Source organism: Dipteris shenzhenensis, chromosome 29 (genome assembly GCF_047967505.1).
Source record: "Dipteris shenzhenensis isolate YYH24624 ecotype China chromosome 29, Dip_SZ_1.0, whole genome shotgun sequence".
Classification (NCBI taxonomy): domain Eukaryota; kingdom Viridiplantae; phylum Streptophyta; class Polypodiopsida; order Gleicheniales; family Dipteridaceae; genus Dipteris; species Dipteris shenzhenensis.
In genome coordinates this window covers 12,124,844-12,145,088 of record NC_141624.1, presented here as the reverse complement: position 1 = coordinate 12,145,088, position 20,245 = coordinate 12,124,844, and the positions used below count along the sequence as shown (strand labels likewise).

The window sequence follows — 20,245 nt, the reverse complement described above, 5'->3', positions numbered from 1 at the left end:
TGGAGAGTCCCTCTCCAATTCTCACTGATAGTCAGAGTGCCATTGCAGTGGCAATTGTGTCCACACATGACAACGTTGCAGATATTTTCACCAAAGCACTACCACGTGAAAAGTTTGAGGCATTTCGCAGTGCCCTGAACTTATATCCGTTTGGTGATTGATTAGCCTTGTACATGACATTGGCACTGCAGGGGGGTGTTAGAATTATAGACAATTCAGCAGCGACCAATGTAATATAATAAGCTAGTTAGGGGCACTTTTCACTCATTAAGAGGTTTTTCCCCCTAACCGCAGTTAGTTCACTAACTATGGTTAGTGACTACTAAGGTTTTGTCACTAGGACAAAACCTTATCTTTTTCCTTCAGTGTGTTGTACTCTCTATTCTATTGCAACTAAGCCTTCAGCTTTCAAGCCTCCTGCTCTCTCACTCTCTCTTGCTCTCTCTTACTCATTCTATTTCTTTCACCTGTGAAGGAGGCAAAGCACCTAGAGCAGGAGGTGCAGGAGTCCTGGCTGTAGCAGTAGAACCATCACCTGAAGACCCATCACCTGAAGAAGCAGAGGTTGCAAGTGTAGCACCAGTAACAGTGCGTGTAGGCCTGGCCTCAGAACCTGCAACAATATGCCATAGATTCTTGGCAACCAAAACATGTCCCATCATGTATGACCACATGGGGATAATTGGTGCCATCAAGCTTGTCATCGGCCCCAATCAGCCCAAACAAATCACCTTTGCCACCAGACATGGTGCTGAAATACAAGGCAAATACACCAACTGGCAAAGCAAATGAGAGAAAGGCAACCTCTTAGAATCAAGTGCCAAAAAACTGCCCAAGCTTCAAAGCTTCTGTCTGCAACAGACTCTGCTGTCACAAGGTGTACCTGTTGCAAGAAAAATCCCCAACGGCAACACGAAGCCTTTCCAAAATGCAAATGAAGCAGAAATTGGAAAAAGCCAATGCAACAACGGCTTACCCAATGATGAACAATAGTGACAGGCTCTGAAAGCGAGCAAATGAGGGTTGGAAATGAGAATTACAGCAAAAGAAGTGCTCCCACGAGGAGGAGAGCACGTAGAAATGGAGAGAAAGAGATCCAATGGAGAGAAGCTCGCAGCTGCCTCTGGAATCCGTGCAGCAGCAGCAGCATTATTGACGTCCATACAGCCAGCAAATAAACGCCGCGTACAGCCAGCAAAATCACTAGTACTAGCAGGAAAATCATCCATACAGTCCGCCTTGGATCCCGTACAACAACACGTGAAAAGTCCGTACAATCAGCCTAGAAAAGCGTAGCCCGAGGCAAAGGGATGCCAAAGGAGGAGGGAAGGGCTCAAAGAGAAGTCTCCGGATCAATTCAGCAGCTCCAAATGGCTCCAAACGTCGGCACGCAGCTTGAGCCAGCTCCAAAATGCTGGCACGCAGCTCGAGGCATCTCCAAAATGGTGGCACACAGCTTGAGGCAGCTCTGAAATGCTGGCGCACAGCTCGAGACAGCTCTGAAATGCCGGAAAATTGGAGGAATGAAGGCAGCCCGTACTGCAGTGAATGTACTGAAATTCTGACAAACCGGACAGAAGTACAGAATTGTCTGACAGATGTATGGATTTTCGTACAATTTTTGATAGATGTACATATTTCCGTACAATTTCTGTCGCATGTACGGATTTTTGTACATTTTTTGACGCATGTACGGGTTTTTTTTTGACACGTACAGATGCTGTAAATGCTCGTGTGTGGTCGTTTTTTGCTGCAGCAGGCTGGAAAATGCACCGAAAAACAGTTCCCTTTGTGAGAGTTGCTCCAAAGTGCAGTCTTCTCGCGACAAAATGAGTACTCGAGAGGCTGCCAAACAGCTTGGGAAAGCTGTCAATGGCTGAGGGAATGGATTCCCGACCTGCTCTGATACCACTGTTGGGTGTTGGAAGCAATGGAAGCTCAAAAATGGAGAAAAATGAGATGCTGTATTAGATTGCTACAAAACTGAAGTGTGGAGGCTCAAGGGAGAGCCAACATAACAAAACCCTAGGGCTAACTGCCCTAACTGGACTAAGTGTCCTAACTGACCTAGATGGTACATAAACTAACTATACCAATAGTCCTAACTGACTATAACTAGGCCTACAAGGCTCATACCAAGGTATAAGTGGCATCTATGGATAGCCCATGAGATAGCCTACAGCTCCAACCTGTCCTTCCTCTAGCAAGGTCCGCATCCATATGAGCATCTCGAGAAATGAGATCCCAGTGGCTGATCTACGCAGATCCAGAATTCAGCATGTATCCCAGTGGTTGATCCACACATTTCTCAAGTAATTACTCTGGTGGCTTTAGCATACTTTTACAAGTTTGTCGTGTCCACCATCTAGCAATTTGCTTCCGGGTTTGAAGACACACCAACACTTCCCTTCTACCTTCTAGGAAGGCATAAACCTTCCCCTCATCAGTCAAGAAACTTAAAGAACAGATTTTACCCAAAGGCTTGAATGAATAAGCAATGAATGCACATACCAGAAAATCCTTTTGCTTGTTTGCTTGCTCTGAAAGCAAACCATGCACCTTATCGAGGCACACCTAGCTTCAGTGTGTAATCCTAAAATGCTCCCTTTGGTTTCATAGCTTCCATATGACCCTAATCCTTAGGTCCTTCCTCATGTAAATGATACCAGCCAAGCACTCAAAGCACTTCGAGCACCGCTTGCTGCCCCTCACCTTCACAAAGGTCTATTACTCCTCTCTAGACCACCTCTCAATGTTAGATATACATACTGAAACACCAAGGTGTATGTACTTTACCAAAGTACACATGGAGATGTCACCAAGAAAAGCTCTTGATTGACTACCATGTTTGCTGACGTCTTTGTCTCTTCTGATTCTTGTCTGACTCCTCCTTCTTCCTATGATTCTTCTTCCTGCAGTCCTTCGCAAAGCATCCTAGCAAGTCATACCGCAAGCTCAATATGCACGAGCACTGAATCTACAATGGTGCCAGTAATGATGGCTAGGGCCTTCGCATCACACGTCACCCAATCTCTCATTGCTACCAAATTCGCTAGTGTCACAACTGTAGCCACAGTCGGGATGGCACGTGGCATTAGCTCCATTCCTGGAGCGATCTCCCAATTTATCCGAACCCTCGGGTGATTCAGACCTTCATTTGCCATCAATAGCAACCATCAAGCTTGCTTGCTTTCCCAAAATTTGGAATTGGATACCTTACAGTCATGATGAGGAAATGAAAGGGCTAGGAATTTTGGACACTTGTCCGAATCTAAGTGACCCTCCTTCTCGCAAGCTCCTTCTTGCAAGGGCTTAGATGTAGAAGTCGATTTCTACAAGTTGAACAAAGATCTCCTCTCCCAAGATTCTCGCTTTCAAGATCGCATGCTTGTGAATCTCCCTTGGGGCTCTAATACCATGTTGGAAAAGAGAGTATGAGAGTTTGCTTGCCTAGGCCAATGCTCCCCTCACGCAGTAGAAGCTCAAAACATAGAGAGAGAGCCCGGGAACTCACACAATGGTAACTTTAAATCCAACTTCCTTTCCTTAGAGTGTAGTATGTAGATGTGCGGATAGTAATTAGACAATGCACAAGAGAGAGATGTACAACCAGCAAAATATATATCTGTCCAGTGTGGACTAAAGGATATACAAAAGAGGGGTTCAGTGAGATTTCTACTGACATACATAAGAACTTTTGGAAGAGACTTTGGAAATTCCTCAGGCATATAAAAATCACACTTTTCTTTTGGCTTTCTATTCATGGTGGGATTGTTGTTTTTCTAGTGTCATTGCAAAAGGCAAAGTTTTTGGTAGGCTATGTCCATTAATAGAGCCTCAGGTCTTTTATGAGAGACATGACTTCTCTTGGGCCTCATCGATTTGACGCCACTTAGTTGAGTTATGCTCTCTGAATGATGTTCCTGCCTCACCATTTAGAGCTGTGCATGCCTCTGTGGACTCTTCATAGGAGATACTGGCGAGGATTGTAGCGTGGCATATCTAGAGAGCCAAATGCATAGAGGCATTGGATGGATCCCAGGTTCAATCTACTTACACTTTGGCCAGTATATGGGCTGGCACTATACATACACTTATGGCCATCTGGGCGAGTGTAACATGCAATGGTAATCTGATCGTGTAATTCACAGCAAGACCTTCTTTAAACCTTTAGTAAGCGAGAAATTAGCGTTGTTTACCATAGAGAGAGAAAGGAGATGAGGGTAGAGAGAGAGTAGAGTTGACAACCGATTGGGTCCCTGTACCCACTGAGGCCCCCCTCCCCCAACTAGGAGAGAATTTTCTTTATACTTGGAGAACTGAGAAATACAAAGAACACTCTTCAGGAGAGCACGGAAACACACTTCTGAAGAGCTCACTGTGCACACGTATAGCAGACCCAAAGACCTGAGAGGCAACGCCGACCAATATCGAGACCTTGATGCTGTCCACACTGACGATGTAGGACGCTTCTGCAAGGCAAGGGAGAGGCTTGTGCTGTCCACCGGAATGCAGGGTTACTGCGTGAGTGAGAGAGTGAAAGCTAGGAGTGATAGATCCTATAAGAGAAAGAAAGAAAGTTTATTAAAGTCTTCGGAAGACCAATGGGTCTATGAGACTGTGAAAATCCTGATACAACAAGTTGTGGTAGTGGAGCTACTAAACGAGCATCCATACCAATGCAAAATGCAAAAATGCAGAATGGCAGTACTAAGTCCTAAGTACAACATAGTCATGTCGATGGTCGACTATTTATCAATCTCAGCATCGTCATCAATATCATCATCATCATCGACAACAGCAAGATATCAGGATGGATGAGGCAGTGGAGGCATGAAGTCGGCAATAGAGTGCTGTCGGCCACTCAGAGGTGCGGTCTTGGCACGTCTCTTGGTCGTAGCTCTGCGTCTAACCAGGGCTACTGTGACCCCCGTCGGTCGAGCTCCGACTCTAAACAAGGAGGGAATGTCCCCAAGTGTGATTTGTGTGTCGACCCTCTGTCTAAGCTGTTGGGTCACAGGCTTCGGGTCATGGTCATGTCGAGGCCTTGTCTCGTGGGGGTCCATGTGATCTAGTTGAAAGAACTCTGTGATAGAGCTCTAAGAGGGATCAGCCGAGGAAGAAGTCTGCTCCTGTCTCCGTGCTCGGAGTATTCTCTCGCGCTATCTAAGTGCCTCATTAATGAAACCTGGCAAACATCGCTGGTTTGGGTAGGAGAGGAAACGGGCCAAAATCCCATAACTATCCCTAAAGAGGCAGTGGAAACGCCCTCGGATCTCATAGTACACAAGATACTTGAAGATCAAATGCTCCTCTGTCTCAACCTCCTGCATGTCACACAGTGTGCATATGCGCCTCTCCTTGGGTAGTCACTCTACTCTGCTGCTCTCGATGCGAAGTCTGTGTGAAGAGACCCGAAACTGCCCAAGAGAGATCCTTAGCGAGGGGTAGGTGAATCTGCGTGTATCCTAGTGGGTCAATGAAACCCTCCGCTGTGATATGTAAGAAGTGATCTCTGTAGAAGCTAAGCTTCACTGGGAGTTTACTCTGTCCCAACCAGGTCCGAAATGTGTGTAGCTGTAGTAGATCCTCACGGATAACCTGGTTGACCTCGTGTGATAGGAGGGGAGAAAACGGAGCATCTATGCTGTACTGGAAGGGAGGTAGTCTATCCATGTGGAGCCCCAATCGCTCAAACCATCTCTCTGTACGTGCATACCAACACCTCTGGTCTCCTCCTGCTGCTGCAAGTGCCATAGAAGAGGATAGAGCTATCCATGGTAGCCTGCTACGCCCCGAGGTATAATCCCCATATTCCCTAACTCGGCACAGATACGTGATGACCTGAAATGCAGCACTAGCTGTAAAGGGGTGACCCAAACTCAGCCTGAATGATCTGGTGAGGAACGGATGACTTACCACGAATCATCCGTGATAACATGAGAACGTGTAGCCGCTCCACACGGGCTCACTCTGTATCCGACAAGTCTGGCCCCAAACAAGGGCTGCCGTACATCCCCATTGGGCGAACCAAGGAATCAAAAAGCAACCCCTTGGTGCGTGGATCCTGAAAGTGCGAGTGGAAGCACTGCCTCTCTAGTTTGGCCAATGAAGCATACCCTCTACTCAAGCGTGCCTGCATGGCGGGCTCATAGTGAAGTTGGGTCCGGAGAAGATAACCCCAAGATAAGTGTATGATGAAACTATCTCAACAGATGACCCCTCAAATGTGAACTGCTCCTGACGCATGATGGCTCGAGATGTATTGAAGATCATGACCTTGGTTTTACCCAGGTTGACCTTCAAATCATGAGACTCACAAAAGGACTGTAGTGTGTCTAGGTGTCTCTGAAGCCCCTCTGCTGAGAAAGACAAGAGAGCCACGTAATCTGCGTGGATCAATATCTGGATCAGCGTGCCCGCAAGAGAGCAATCTACACCCCCTGTGTCTGCATCACTGTCTCAAGCTCGTTAATGTAGAGGCCAAACAAGGTAGGCGACAAACGACACCCTTGTTTTGACCCTGATGTTGTTCATGATCTCGTCTGTCCATTCGGATCCTACCCGAACTCTGCGTGAAACTCTCTCGTAAAGTGCCATGACAGCCCAAATGATCTCCTGGTCATAACCCAAGTCCTGTAGGTGCCATATGAGGCGGGCTCTCGGAACTGTGCCAAATGCCTTGCAGAAATCCACAAAGCAACAATCAACCCTTTGCTTCCGTGACCTCGCCTCCTCGATGATACATCTAAGTGTGAGATTGTGGTCCATGGTTCCATGATCACGCCGGAATGCGGCTTGTCCTGCTGCTGTAAGTCCTCCACACTCAGCAAGTCTGCTAACTTTGGGGTCAAGTACTTATGCATAAATCTTGGACATGACATGTCCAATCATAATGGTCCTGTAGTTCTCTGGGCTCATGGGATCCCCTGCCTTGTGGATGGGTGAGATAGTGTTAATGGTCCAAGTGTGTGGAAACCCCAAACAAACAGCTTCATTAAAAAGCTTTGCTAAGATCAGGGCTAGGAGGTTAATCCCATATGTAATGAACTCAATGCATAGCCCCTCATGATCCTTCGCTCGGCCATTATGAAGTTTCATTACGGCATCCTTTACCCCTCCTCTAGTGAAGAGGGTGCAGGATGTGGGGCAAGGCATGTGTGAGTTTAGGGACTGGCTGATTTGGGATGTCATAAAGTGTGCGTGCATAATCAAACCAGATCTGAGTGTCAGTGAGTGGCGGAGGGGACCGTCCTTCCAAAAATCTCCGCCAAAAGTCCTTAGAGTTGTTACTAAACAAAATGTTCAGTAGCTCCTCCTCGCTCCGACGAACGAAGTCTAGTTTCTTCCTCCGTACTAGTCTACGGTATTCGCGTAGCGTATCTGGTGCGCTTGGAAGACTGTTTTTGGTTTCGAATCTGAGTTGATGGCGTAAAGCCTTACACTCATGATCGTACCAACTATTACAGGGTACGGTTCCAGGGGGTGGTGAGCGGGTGGTGTGGGGGAAAGCGTGAATGGCAGCCTCGTGTAGTGAGCGGGTGAGCTGAGAGATGACTGAAATAAAGAGCTGAGAATGAGCTGTGTAAAACTGTAAAAGATAACTGAAAAGAGCTGCTGAAATAGACCCCAAGCCTACTCCATTCGCTGTCCCGACTCCTCGTCTGATGCGCTGCGTGAACACCTTCCTAGAGGGCTGAACTGATGCCAAGGGTTGAGGCTGGTCAGAGGGCCACTGGGGGTGAGTGTCAGGCTGTTCAGAGGGGTTGAGGAGGAGCTGTAGGAGGCTGAAGTGCTGGGAGAACTGAATGAGGAAAGAAGAGGCCCCCTATTTATAGGGCTTTTGGGGCTGGTTGGCTGGTCCCTTGGCCCCATAAAGGCAACCCTAGGCCCCATAAATGCCCGCCCTAGGTCCCATTAAGGCAGCCCTAGGCCCCATAAATGGCAGCCTAGGGAGGGGTGCAGGGTAGCCTATAAAGGCAGCCCTTCCCTTGCCATTTTCTTCACTTGTTCCAGCCTTTAGGGGGCCAGAATGGCTCCTATCCTAGGTTGGACCTAAACCTATCCCTAAACCTAAGACGGAAACACTACTCTACGGCTCTCCAGTGGGTACTAGCGAACAAGGGCTGATCTTCCGACTTGACCTAAGGCTGAGACACTGACTTACGTAGCTTGTGCCTGACTGTCCGTGGACTGGACAAGGGCTCACAAAGGGGTCACAGCATACGACAAAATCTCCTATTAGGGAACTATCACACACTTGTTGATGTAGCCAGTGTGTCACTTTGCACCCAAGTGCAGGGGTGCATGTGACATTCCCTCCTTAACTTGGCGGTAGGTTCAAGGAGTCAAAATAAAATCCCGCGTAAATATGGCCTTTTGAACTGAAAAAATGAAATGGATGGCCTTATGCGTGATGTGTGTGCGCAAGCCGGGTGTGAACCCGTCCACTGCAAGCTCGTGAGGCACCAAGGTGCACCCCACTGTCCTGGCAAGCTAAGGGGAGATGACATCTTCTGAACTCCCCATATTGAACATGACAATAAAATGATGCCCGTTAGCTTCTCTGCTTGGGCGAGCTCTGCTCGTCGCAGTGCCTCCTCTTTTTTGCATTCCTCACGCATCAACAAGAGCAATTTTTTAAAATTTGTGGTTCCTCTTTTTTCCAGCGGGAAATTTTGCTTCTTTTTCCTCCAGACGTTGTTTTGTCTGGTCCAGCAGTCTTCTTCTGCTTTCTTCTAGCTGGAATGAATGTTCTTCAAGTTGCTGTAGGAGGACCAGATTGTGCTCTAGAAGGTTCGCCATCACTTCTTGAGCACTTGACGGAAGTGGATCTTGTTGGTAGTCTTTCTCCTCTTCAAAGTCTTCAAGGGTGAATCCTTTTTTTGACGCTTCCATGGCGCTTGATTGTGTGTCCTTTCCGGATCTCAACACAACCATACACTCGCAGTAGTCAAGCTGGATATAGACCGAAGCTTTGATACCTGCAACGGTAATCTGATTGTGTAATTCACAGCAAGACCTTTAAACCCTCTAGTGAGGAATTAGCGTAATGCACCATAGAGAGAGAAAGGAGATGAGGGTAGAGAGAGAGTAGAGTCGACAACCGATCGGGTCCCTGTACCCACTGAGGGGCCCCTCCCCAATGAGCGGAGAATTTGCTTTATACTTGGAGAATTGGAGAAACACAAAGAACACTCTTCGAGAGAGCATGGAAAACACGCTTCTGAAGAGCTCACTGTGCACATGTATAATAGACCCAAAGACTTGAAAGGCAACGCCGACCAATACCGATACCTTGATGCTGTCCGCACTGACAATGTAGGAGCTTCTGCAAGGCAAGGGAGAGGCTTTTCTGTCCACCGGAATGCAGGGTTACTGCATGAGTGAGAGAGTGAAAGCTAGGAGTGATAGATCCTATAAGAAAGCTGAGAGATGACTGAAATAAAGAGTTGAGAATGAGCTGTGTTAAATTGTTAAAGATAACTGAAAAGAGCTGCTGAAACAGACCCCAAACCTTACGCCGTTCGCTGTCCCAACTCTCCGTTTGATGCGCTGCGTGAACACCTTCCCAAAGGGCTGAACTGATGCCAAAAGCTGTGGCTGGTCAGAGAGCCACTGGGGGTGAGTGTCAGGCTGATCAGAGGGGGCTGAGGAGGAGCTGTAGGAGGCTGAAGTGGTGGGAGAACTGAATGAGGAAAGAGGGCGTGGAGGCCCCCTATTTATAGGGCTTTTGGGGCTGGCTGGCTGGTCCCTTGGCCTCATAAAGTCAGCCCTAGGCCCCATAAATGGCAGCCTAGGGAGGGGTGTAGGGTAGCCTATAAATGCAGCCCTTCCCCTGCCATTCTCTTCACTTGTTCTGAAGGGCTCCTATCCTAGGCTGGACCTAAACCTATCCCTAAACCTAAGACGGAAACACTACCCTACGGTTCTCCGGTGGGTACTAGTGAACAAGGAATGATCTTCCGACTTGACCTATGGTTGAGAGACTGACTTACGTAGCTTGTGCGTGACTGTCCTGGAGAAGGGCTCACAAAGGGGTCACAGCATACGACAAACTCTCATGTTAGGGAACTATTACGCACTTGTCGATGTAGCCAGTGTGTCTCTTTGCACCCGAGTGCAGGGGTGCATGTGACACTAGGTAGGAAGTGCCACACTAGACGAGACTACTCTCCCACTGTGGCTGTCCAATTATCCAATATGCCTATGGATACAAAGAATCTCTCCCTCTGTATTACAAATCATCAGGTCCAAAGTGCCATACTAGCAATTGCTGGTCCAACTTTTGCACTGCGAATCGCCTAGGATAAAGCTAGTATTAGATACAACCTGTTACTAGGGCCTCATTAGGCTCCTAACCATCTGCAAGCCCTTTTCTTTGAGGGAGGCATCTAAGGAGAGTCACCTAAACAAGGCCTACTAAGTTCCTCATATTCATGGCATGTACTTGATCCCATGCTGCAATAGCTGCACTCTGTATGTTAGGCCTACAACTATGTGCTTACTCAGCACATGGTTTCCCCAAGTCAATGATGGATGGAGCCCTGGCCCATGATAGGATTGCTATGTGCCAAGCCAATCCATCAAGGGTGCTGTAGTCTTGCACGGTTTTTCTGCAATGGAAGTCCCAAACAAATCTCCTCAATTGCCTTATGCTTCCCTTACTACCTACTAGGCTGTGTCTAGAAGGGCTTTAGTGTCTCTCATGTTAGAAATCGACCAATAGAGGGTACGCACATTGGAAGACTGATACAATAGCCCAGGAGCTCACACAGTGTGGTGTGGGGTGTGGAATCACAAACTTGTTAACTTAATGTGCATCACATAGATGTGCAGACTCATCAATAGACAATGAGCTAGCGAGATATAGAAGCTACCAAAAACTTATATTTCCATCCAAAACTTGTTAGAATTATTATTATAATTTAGCAGTGACCAATGTAATGTAATAAGTAGGTTAGGGGCACTTTTCCCTCATTTAGAGGTTTTTCCTCCTAACCACAGTTAGTTCACTAACTACGGTTAGTGAAGGATAAGGTTTTGTCACTTAGACAAAACCTATCCCACTTCTTGTATTACTCACTTCTTCTATTGCAAGCACTACGTTCAGCTCTCTTGCTCTCACACTCTCTTGTCCCACATTTGGTATCAGATCAAATGAGGGGGGGCAGCAATCCTCTCTCCTTTCACGAGTTGGTAGGACTTCTGTTGTAGGAGGAACAAACACACAGAAATATGGCAACCCGGGCTGGCGAGCATGCTATGCTCTCCAAGTTCAAGCCCAAGGGTAAAGAACAGCATAAGCCACATGCCAATCAGCCCACACATCAGCATAAAGCTGATTCTGGACAGCCTTCTTATAAGGCACAGGGTGATACAAACAAGTAGAAAAAGAAGGGCATTTGTCATTATTGCAAGAAGCTAGGTCATTATATTGGAGAGTGCAAGAAGCGCATAGCCAAAGAAAAGAAAAGGGATTTCGGTATGGCTGTATCAGATGCATCAGGTCCACATTGCCATGATGGAGGAGATGTTGCAGCCAACTTGGTTGAAGAGCACTACGCCTTTTTGACTTGCACTTCTTTCAGATACTACAGCCACTAATGATGATGACCCATATGCTTTTTTGACTTGCAGTTACGATCCTTCAAAGGATGAATGCTCTTTCAGTGTTGATGAGACACTACATACTTGGTATTTTGATAGTGGTGCTTCAAAGCATATCACTTCCAAGAAAAATCTGTTTGTAACTCTACATTCTTCACCCACCAAGAAGAAGGTCAGTTGTGCAAATAATTCTTCTTATTCAGTGTGTGGAGTGGGAGATATTATTCTCACATCCACTGATGGCACATATTTCAGAATTTCAGATGTACTCTATGTGCCAGGTATAAAGAAGAATTTGCTTTCAGTGTCCTCACTCAATACAGGAGGATTTCAGGTTGTTTTTTATGATGACAAGTGTGCAGTCAGAGACAAAGAAATTGAATATGCTTTGAGGTTGTCTGACACTTTGTATCGGGTCTTTTTCAGCTTGATCTATATGAAAAAAGATCCCATCTTGCATTATCAGTTAGCACTCCCACTGCTGCGATGCACAATGCGGAGTTATGGCATGCCAGGTATGGGCACATGAGCTATGGCAGCTTAATGACACTTCAGAGGCATGATATGGTTGATGCATTACCTCCTTTGGAGTCGCCTCCTCCTCATGCATGTGAAGGTTGCATTCTTGGCAAAATGCATAGGCTTCCCTTCAAGAAGGATGGTGTAGTGAAAGCTACAAGAAAATTGCAGCTTATTCACAGTGATGTCTGCGGTCCCATGAGGACACCAGCTTTTGGGGGTTATCTCTATGTTGTTACATTCATAGATGACTTTACCAACTATACTTGGGTCTATGGTCTCAAGGCAAAATCAGAAGTGTTTATGCATTTCAAACACTTTGTGGCTATGGTTGAAAATGAGACAGGACTCAAGGTGCAGACACTTTGCACAGATCGAGGGGGGGAGTACATGTCTCATGAATTTGAGACATTTCTGAAAGAAAAAGGCATTATGCATCAGCTTACAGTGAGGCTTACACCTCAACAGAATGGCAAAGCTGAATGGAAGAATCGCACCGCCATGGAAATCGATAGATGCATGCTCACAAGTAAGAAGTTGCCTCACAGGTTTTGGCTGGAAGGCCTCATGTGTGCAAACTATTTTTCAAATCGGGCTCCTACAAAGGCTTTGAAGACAATCACTCCCTATGAGGCATGGCATGGGAGAAAGCCTTCAGTGAACCACTTCAGAGTTTTTGGTTGTGTTGCATATGCCCACGTGCCTGTGGAGTTCAGACACAAGTTGTCAGATAAGGCACTAAAATGCATTTTTGTGGGATATAGTTGACAAAGCAAAGGCTATCGTCTCTACAATCCTGCTACATGCAAGATTTTTGTCAGTAGAGATGTCATATTCTCTGAAAATTCTGCACATACAAATGCTGAATTTCAGATTTCGGCCTCTTCAAATAATGTGTTTGAGGGGATGCTTCCTATAGCATTTGGTTCCCCCGCTGAAAATCAGAATTTACAGCAATCTCCGCCAGCTCCACAAGTACAGATTCAGTCCCTAGCTGAATTGGTACAACCTCAGGGTGTGGATGAAGTTGTCAGGCAAGAAATTCAAGAGATACACGCAGCCAAAACAGTCCCGCATTGGTTGCTTCAGACTCTCAGGGAGAGTAGGCTTGAAGCTCCATTGCCTGGCAGAACTCGTAGTGCAGTAAGGCACATGGAGGAAGCTCATTCAATTGAATCATCTTATGTAGGTACTCTTCTTGATGAGGAGGAGCCTGAGACATTTGAAGAAGCAAAAGATAATGTGCATTGGATGAATGCCATGCACGATCAGTTGCAGTCCATTTATAAAAATCAGACTTGGGATGTTGTGGATTTGCCACGAGGTAAAAATGCCATAGGTACGCGGTGGGTTTTCAAAGTCAAAAGAAAGCCAGATGGGTCCGTTGATCGGTACAAGGCAAGGCTGGTTGCAAAAGGATATGCTAAAAAAAAAGGCATAGATTATGAGGAGACTTTTGCTCCTACATCGAGGATGACCACCATCAAGTCAGTTACAGCCATGGTTGCAAATTTTGAATGGAATGTTCATCAGTTGGAGATTAAAACAGCTTTCCTTAATGGAGACTTGTTGGAAGAGGTTTATGTCAAACAACCTCCGGGCTTTGAAATTTCAAGAAATGCACTTCACGTATGCAAGCTGAATAAAGCTTTGTATGGGTTGAAACAAGCCCCACGTGCATGGTATGCCAAAATTGATGCCTTTTTGACCAGCAAGGGGCTGAACAATAGTCCAATCGAGAGCACCCTCTACATCAAGAAGGATGGGGGGAATATTTTGGTCATCATTCTTTATGTAGATGACATGCTGCTCACGGGATCAAATGAGGAAGTAATTGCAGATTTCAAGGCCCAATTGAAAGCTACATTTGATATGTGTGACTTGGGCTTGTTACATTTCTTTTTGGGGATCCCGTTTATTCAAGAGAAATGTGGCATTGTTATGTCTCAATCCAAGTATGTTCAAAAGCTCTTGGACAGATTCAACATGCATGATTGCAAGCCTATGTCCACTCCCATGGAGCCGGGGCTGAAGCTTACAATGCATGATGCGGGTGAATCAATTGATGTCACACTCTATAGTCAAGCTGTTGGATGCCTCATTTATCTCTGCAATGCACGACCTGATATTCAGTTTTCAGTTTCTCAGGTGAGCAGGTATATGCACAGCCCAAAGATTATGCATTGGCAGGCTGTAAAATGCATCTTTCGTTACTTGCAAGGTACAAAGTCTTTTGGCTTGATGTTTCCCAGGGGGGGTCACTTGTAGATGCATGCTTACAGTGACTCAGATTGGGTGGAGACTATGATGCTAGGCAGTCCATCAGTGGGAATTGTTTCTTTCTAGGACATGCTTGCATTTTTTGGTTGAGCAAGAAACAGTTTACAGTGGCTACCTCCTCATGTGAAGCTGAGTACAGGGCAGCTTTCACATCGACAGTTGAATGTGTTTGGCTTCGTCGTTTGTTTGCTGATCTTCATCTTTCATTGGAGGGTCCTTCTCCGATTCTCACCGGTAGTCAGAGTGCTATAGCAGTGGCAAAGAATCCTGTGTTTCATGCTCGCACGAAGCACATTGAGGTTCACTATCACTATGTCAGAGAGAAGTTACATGCAGGAGAGATCAGTATGATCTATGTGTCAACACATGACAATGTTGCAAACATCTTCACCAAAGCACTTCCACGTGAAAAGTTTGAGGCATTTTGCAGTGCCTTGAACTTATCTCCTTTTGGTGATTGATCATTTCCTTGTACATGACATTGGCATTGCAGGGGGGTGTTATAATTATTATTATAATTTAGCAGTGACCAATGTAATGTAATAAGTAGGTTAGGGGCACTTTTCCCTCATTTAGAGGTTTTTTCCCCTAACCACAGTTACTTCACTAACTACGGTTAGTGAAGGATAATGTTTTGTCTAAGTGACAAAACCTATCCCACTTCTTGTATTACTCACTTCTTCTATTGCAAGCACTACGTTCAGCTCTCTTGCTCTCACACTCTCTTCTCTAACAAAACTATGGACACAACAAAAGATAGATAGATCCAAAGTTCCACCAAAGCGTGGTACTTTGATCTTACCACAAGGTACTTCTCCTATCTGCCAGCTATCTCTAGACTGGAGCCTGTGTGCTCCACCTCGAGCGTAAGTAGACTTTCCGTTGAGATCCCTTCCACCTTGCTGTCTTTGCACCAGCCTAGGTGGGCAGCACTCTGAGCTAGGTCTGCAGCTCTACAGCCCACTTGAATCCTCCTGGATAGAGGCCCAAAGGTGGCTGTTCTGCTACTCCTTTTTCTCCCTGAACTGCTGCTCCAAGTGATAAATTATGAGGGCACAAGGCCCTCCCTTTTATAGGCCTAGAGGGCTGGCCAACCAACCGACCCAGCAGGCCCAAAATGGCTGACCTGCTGGTTGGTCATACTGCCCCCTCTGGCCTATAAAATGTGTCCTTTTTGGCTCTCAAAACAAGGGCCCTCTTGGCCCACAAAACTAGGGCATGAGCCCTCATTTCAAGGCAAGGGCCCAGCCCTAGGTCTGCCCTATATAAGCCCTGGTTGGTTGCCTCCAAGCAGTCCAACCAGCCTTTCTCCTGGCTGACCCATGTGCTGGTCTGTCCCACCTTTGCTGCGCCCTTTCTTGGCTCCTTGATCTGCCCACACATATGCGCCTCTGCTCTGTACTGTTCTGTACTACTGCCGACGCCATCCGTGAGCTCATAGCCTCTTCTCTTGGGTCCCTGCTGCTGTCCTCTGCTCCGCCATATGCTCCTGCAGATCAGCCAAGTACCCTCCTCTCTTCTTTTGGCAACATCCTGCCCTAGCTCTCCCTCCCCCATGTTCTCCTCATATGGGGGCTTACAGATGGGGAGGTGACCTTTCCAACATCTCAGGCATGGTGAGTTCATTAAGATAGAGATTTCCAGGCAGATGCCACATAACAATTACACACACCACCTTTTTTGAGGATCATGGACGAGGGGCTGTTGCAGATGAAGCAGGAGCTCTAGTAGTATCTCCATGAAGCAATACCTTCTTGGCAGTAAGGGTAAGCAATTGTGATTGACCTGGATGTGACCAACATTCAGAATGAAGCACAGTAGCAGCTCTACCTTAAGCCTGTAGTTAAAGCACACACCCTTCTCTCATAGACTGCATGGCTTAGCAGAGGACGCTGAACCTCTCAGCCAAGTGGAGACCCTTTTTGGAAGAGACATTTGTTCTGGTGGTAGCTCAAGATAGTTTTCTCGAGGTCTTGTACATGCCTGTGGTCCAGCTTCTGGCCAAGCAAAATGTCCTATTTCTCTTGGCTAATGTCATGGGAGGACTACCCATAGGGCCATTGCTGGAGCAGCTAGGTACACTAATTCCCAGGTCTTCAGCACTGCCTTCAGAACTATTATGCACTGTGACCCAGCACATCTGGAAAAAATGATCAAGATTTTAGCAGAGAGCAGTACATTGCTACCTGATAAGGCATGTTGTTTTATTGTAAATTTGATAAATCAAATACATCCTTGTCACCTCTTTTCTCTATTGTGTATACTTTTTATACATAGGTATATTAAGTGTTTGAGTTTCAATCGCCTTTGCCTGTGTATTGTTATTGTGGAGCTGTTTGATACTTGAAAAACTGATGTTGCAGCTCCCTGATGATATCCGATGGCATTTCATTGGACACTTACAAAGCAACAAGGCAAAATCACTTATAGGTGATCTGCTTTGAATTGTAATTCATGTTGCTTTCTTTAAGTTTCTTTCTTGAAATGAGTTTTTTGCCAGATAGTATGTAGGTTGTAGTGACTGATTAAGAGACTCAACGTTGAAGCATGTTATGAAAGCATTCAAACTTGATATAAGGCATTTTTTGAAGGATCTTATGTTACTCATACTATGAAAGTTTATTCAGAGTTGCTGTAAGACTTCTTTTAAAAGATCTTGTGTTCTGTTTTTCAGCTGGGGTTCCAAATTTGTACATGGTTGAAGGAGTTGACAATCCAAAGGTGAGGTTAGCATCTGCTGGGCCCACTTCAAATAAAAGATCTCAACAATTTGGATTAGGATTTACCATGCATGATGCCCTTTTGGGGTGTTTTTAATGCTAATGAAGGGGTTACTGTTGGCAACTTTATACCTTTCCAACAAGTTGATTTCTTCATTTCTCAACAAAGTAATAGGAAGATTCTATTGTCTCTGGTGTGCTCGTTTCTTTTCTATATTATTAGCTATGAGTGTCTTGGAAACTTCACTATTGGGAAACTACTGCTTTAGTGTGTTCCAGTAGGAGTAACTTTCAACTAATAAGTAAGCTTAGAGAAGACTATGAGATGTAATGTTATTCTTACTAAAGGAATTATGTGTGCCAAGCCTTCCTAGACATTTTTTACTTCAACGCAAGAAAACTAAGTCTGTTGTTCACATGGATTTTGTTCCGATGGCACAGTTGCAACATGAGTTTCTTTAAGTAGTGAATAAGAACCTTGAGTTTAAGAAAAGATTTGTATATCTTTCTTAAACTTGTAATGAAGATAATTTTAGGGGTAGGTTGGAAAAGTGGATTTATAGTTTTTATTTGGGGTGCTCACTAGAACAACTTATTTGGGATCCACATGGATAAATTTTCATATGTAAGGCCATTGGCCATGACACAGTGTGTATTGATGATTTGAAGTTAGTTAAAGGCCATTAAAAATTGGCACACTATGTAATGTATTGATGATGTTCTCTTTTTGAGTGTTCATTTGCTGAAATATGGGCTTTTATGAGAGGTTACAACCTATTGAGACAGCAATGTATTATGCTAATACACGTTTGAGATTAGTTTTCTTTTCTCTAATTGTTAAGTGATGAACCTTGTAGGTTGCGAATAACCTGGACAAAGCAGTTGCAGCCCTTGAAAGACCTCCTTTGAAGGTGCTTGTTCAAGTCAACACAAGTGGAGAGGAGTGTGAGTATATTATTTCTAGACTTATCATGGAGTTCTAGCTGACATGTTTGTAATGATTATATTTTAGAATGACGAGTTTTGAATTTGAACATATATATTCTTTCCTTTCAAGAAAATGAACTTCTATTACGTCCTGATTACAACAAATCCACGATAAAGTCCTGTAAGAATCTTGTACAAAATTATCGGAAAGGGAAGGAGGCTGCTGTAGCAGAGAGTGGTTGTATATGTGGAAAAAAAAGACTGCGGTCCCTCTCTTTGGAGGGAAGCTCTCTTGGCCTCTCCGGCACATCAGGGGCCCTGAATCCTACCCCGAGGCGCCATACAACATCGTGCAGCATCTAAAGCCTCTGTGCTTCTCGATCTCCTAATCTGCCATGCGGTAAGACATGCAATGATCTCCCTAGCTGATTATACAGGAGGATGTTGTTACACATAGATGCCGGTTACTGCATTTGGGTGAGAAGGTGAAGCAATCCTTGTGGGTCAAAATGGTCTTGTGTCCAAATATGCTCCCTTATTAGAACCTGAAGATTGAAAGTTTACGCGAAGCCACTGATCTCGCCAAGTGAGGTATGAAGTCCTCTTCCTCTTCCTCTCCAAAGGAGGGCAAGTGTGCGATGCCCTCCTTTGGGCCTCTTTGCAATTCCATATGCAATGATGAATGGACTCTAAAGCTAAGAAGCATCGTGGACATCTGGGATCTGCACCAAAGGTGTGTCTCTAGGTGTTTACACTGTGCTGGAGAGCGAGAAGAATAGGGGAATCTGTCTCTTTTGGTACGATCTCCAGAGTTTTCTCCAGTAGAAAGGCTGCATGGGTAATGTTGCCAAAGATCTCCCAGTGTGCTGTCTAGGTGGATATCCATTGCATGCTCTGGACCTGGGCTCATCTAGCATTCTTGATTGTGTAGTCAAAGAAGTATAGTGTTCTATGGGGAGATACTACATCAATCCATGACCACTGTCTTGGATCCCATGGTAGCTATTATTGGAGAGGGAATCCGCAATAAAGACAAAGACGCCATGGATTACCATAACATGAGAGGGCTGAGGATCTATGGACCAATGACATTACTAGCTTGTCCAAGTGTGATGTATGAGACCAGGGAGGAAGATTTTGAGGCTTAATGCCTTGGCCAAAATTTTGTAGGCAGTGCCAAGAAGGGTAATAGGCCCATTTGGGGGTGTGATGAATGAATTCCTTTGAGAGGAAAGGATGCATGATACCATTGTTTGAAATATCCTAGTGAGTAATGAAAAAAGAAAGAGAGATGTCTTCATCACATGGGTACTTGCCTTTTGGCAAAGCGAGAAGTGCCATCTTGAGCTCCTGTGTCCTAAAGGGGGCATCCAAGTATGTCATGGCCAGGCTACGTACTTGCTTCCAAACCCTATGCTACTTTGCATCTGGCTGTGGTAGAGGAGTCAGCCAAGTAGAGAAAGGTTTATAGGAATCTGTCTGACTATCAAGGGGAACTCCGTAAGAATCTTGAAGTTGTTTGATGCCGTCCCTGCCAAGTGTTTGTTGCATCTTCTCCTGATCCGAGTCCAAATAGCCTCTTGAGTATGACACCTGTACTTAGATCTCTGATCAAGAAGATGCTGCTATCCTGGCATGCAGGAGTCAGTCCCTCATGAATCCATGGGTCTGAAGGGTGCTGCTCCTCCTCCCCTTGAAGAGTAGCCAGTTTGCATCTGTCATCCTTCTCCTGTAGATGAACTGGCGTTTTCCTTTTAGTCGTCTTGCTGCTTGATGGTAGTGGTCACTGGGAAGTTGAAGCATTGTAAAGAGGCATGGAGTCATTGTTTGCACGATCATCCAAATATCCATAATTTGCTCAGAAAGCTCCTCATCCATGTACATGAATTTGGCTATTGAGATTGTTGATACCGATACCAAATCCCTGATACGCAAGGCGACCAGGTTGGATGTGGTGGCGGCGGGTGCTTGCTGAAGTGAAGGTGCATGCCCCTCTATCCAAAGGCCAGCCATCAATATAAAGGGATTAAGCTGGATGTGAATAGTCATCCTGAGTCTCCTGTTAGATTAGGATATTGAAGATTGACATCATTGATCATGAAACTCATCCTCAAATGAAGAGTTTTTACCTGAACCTGAAGATGAATGCTTCCCATGCCTCACTCTTAGGAGGAGGACACCACATTTCT

General features: G+C 45.5%; 1 protein-coding gene across 1 annotated transcript in view; it reads left to right on the top strand.

Annotated features, from left to right (window-relative positions):
* The window catches only part of LOC147882445 (uncharacterized), a 53,399-nt gene that overhangs the window by 17,757 nt on the left and 15,397 nt on the right, over window positions 1-20,245 (top strand). Inside the window, exons 3-5 of the mRNA XM_087400629.1 lie at window positions 16,773-16,839; window positions 17,084-17,130; window positions 17,987-18,074. Coding sequence (XP_087256755.1) covers window positions 16,773-16,839; window positions 17,084-17,130; window positions 17,987-18,074 — 202 coding nt within the window. The remainder of the gene's footprint in view (window positions 1-16,772; window positions 16,840-17,083; window positions 17,131-17,986; window positions 18,075-20,245) is intronic.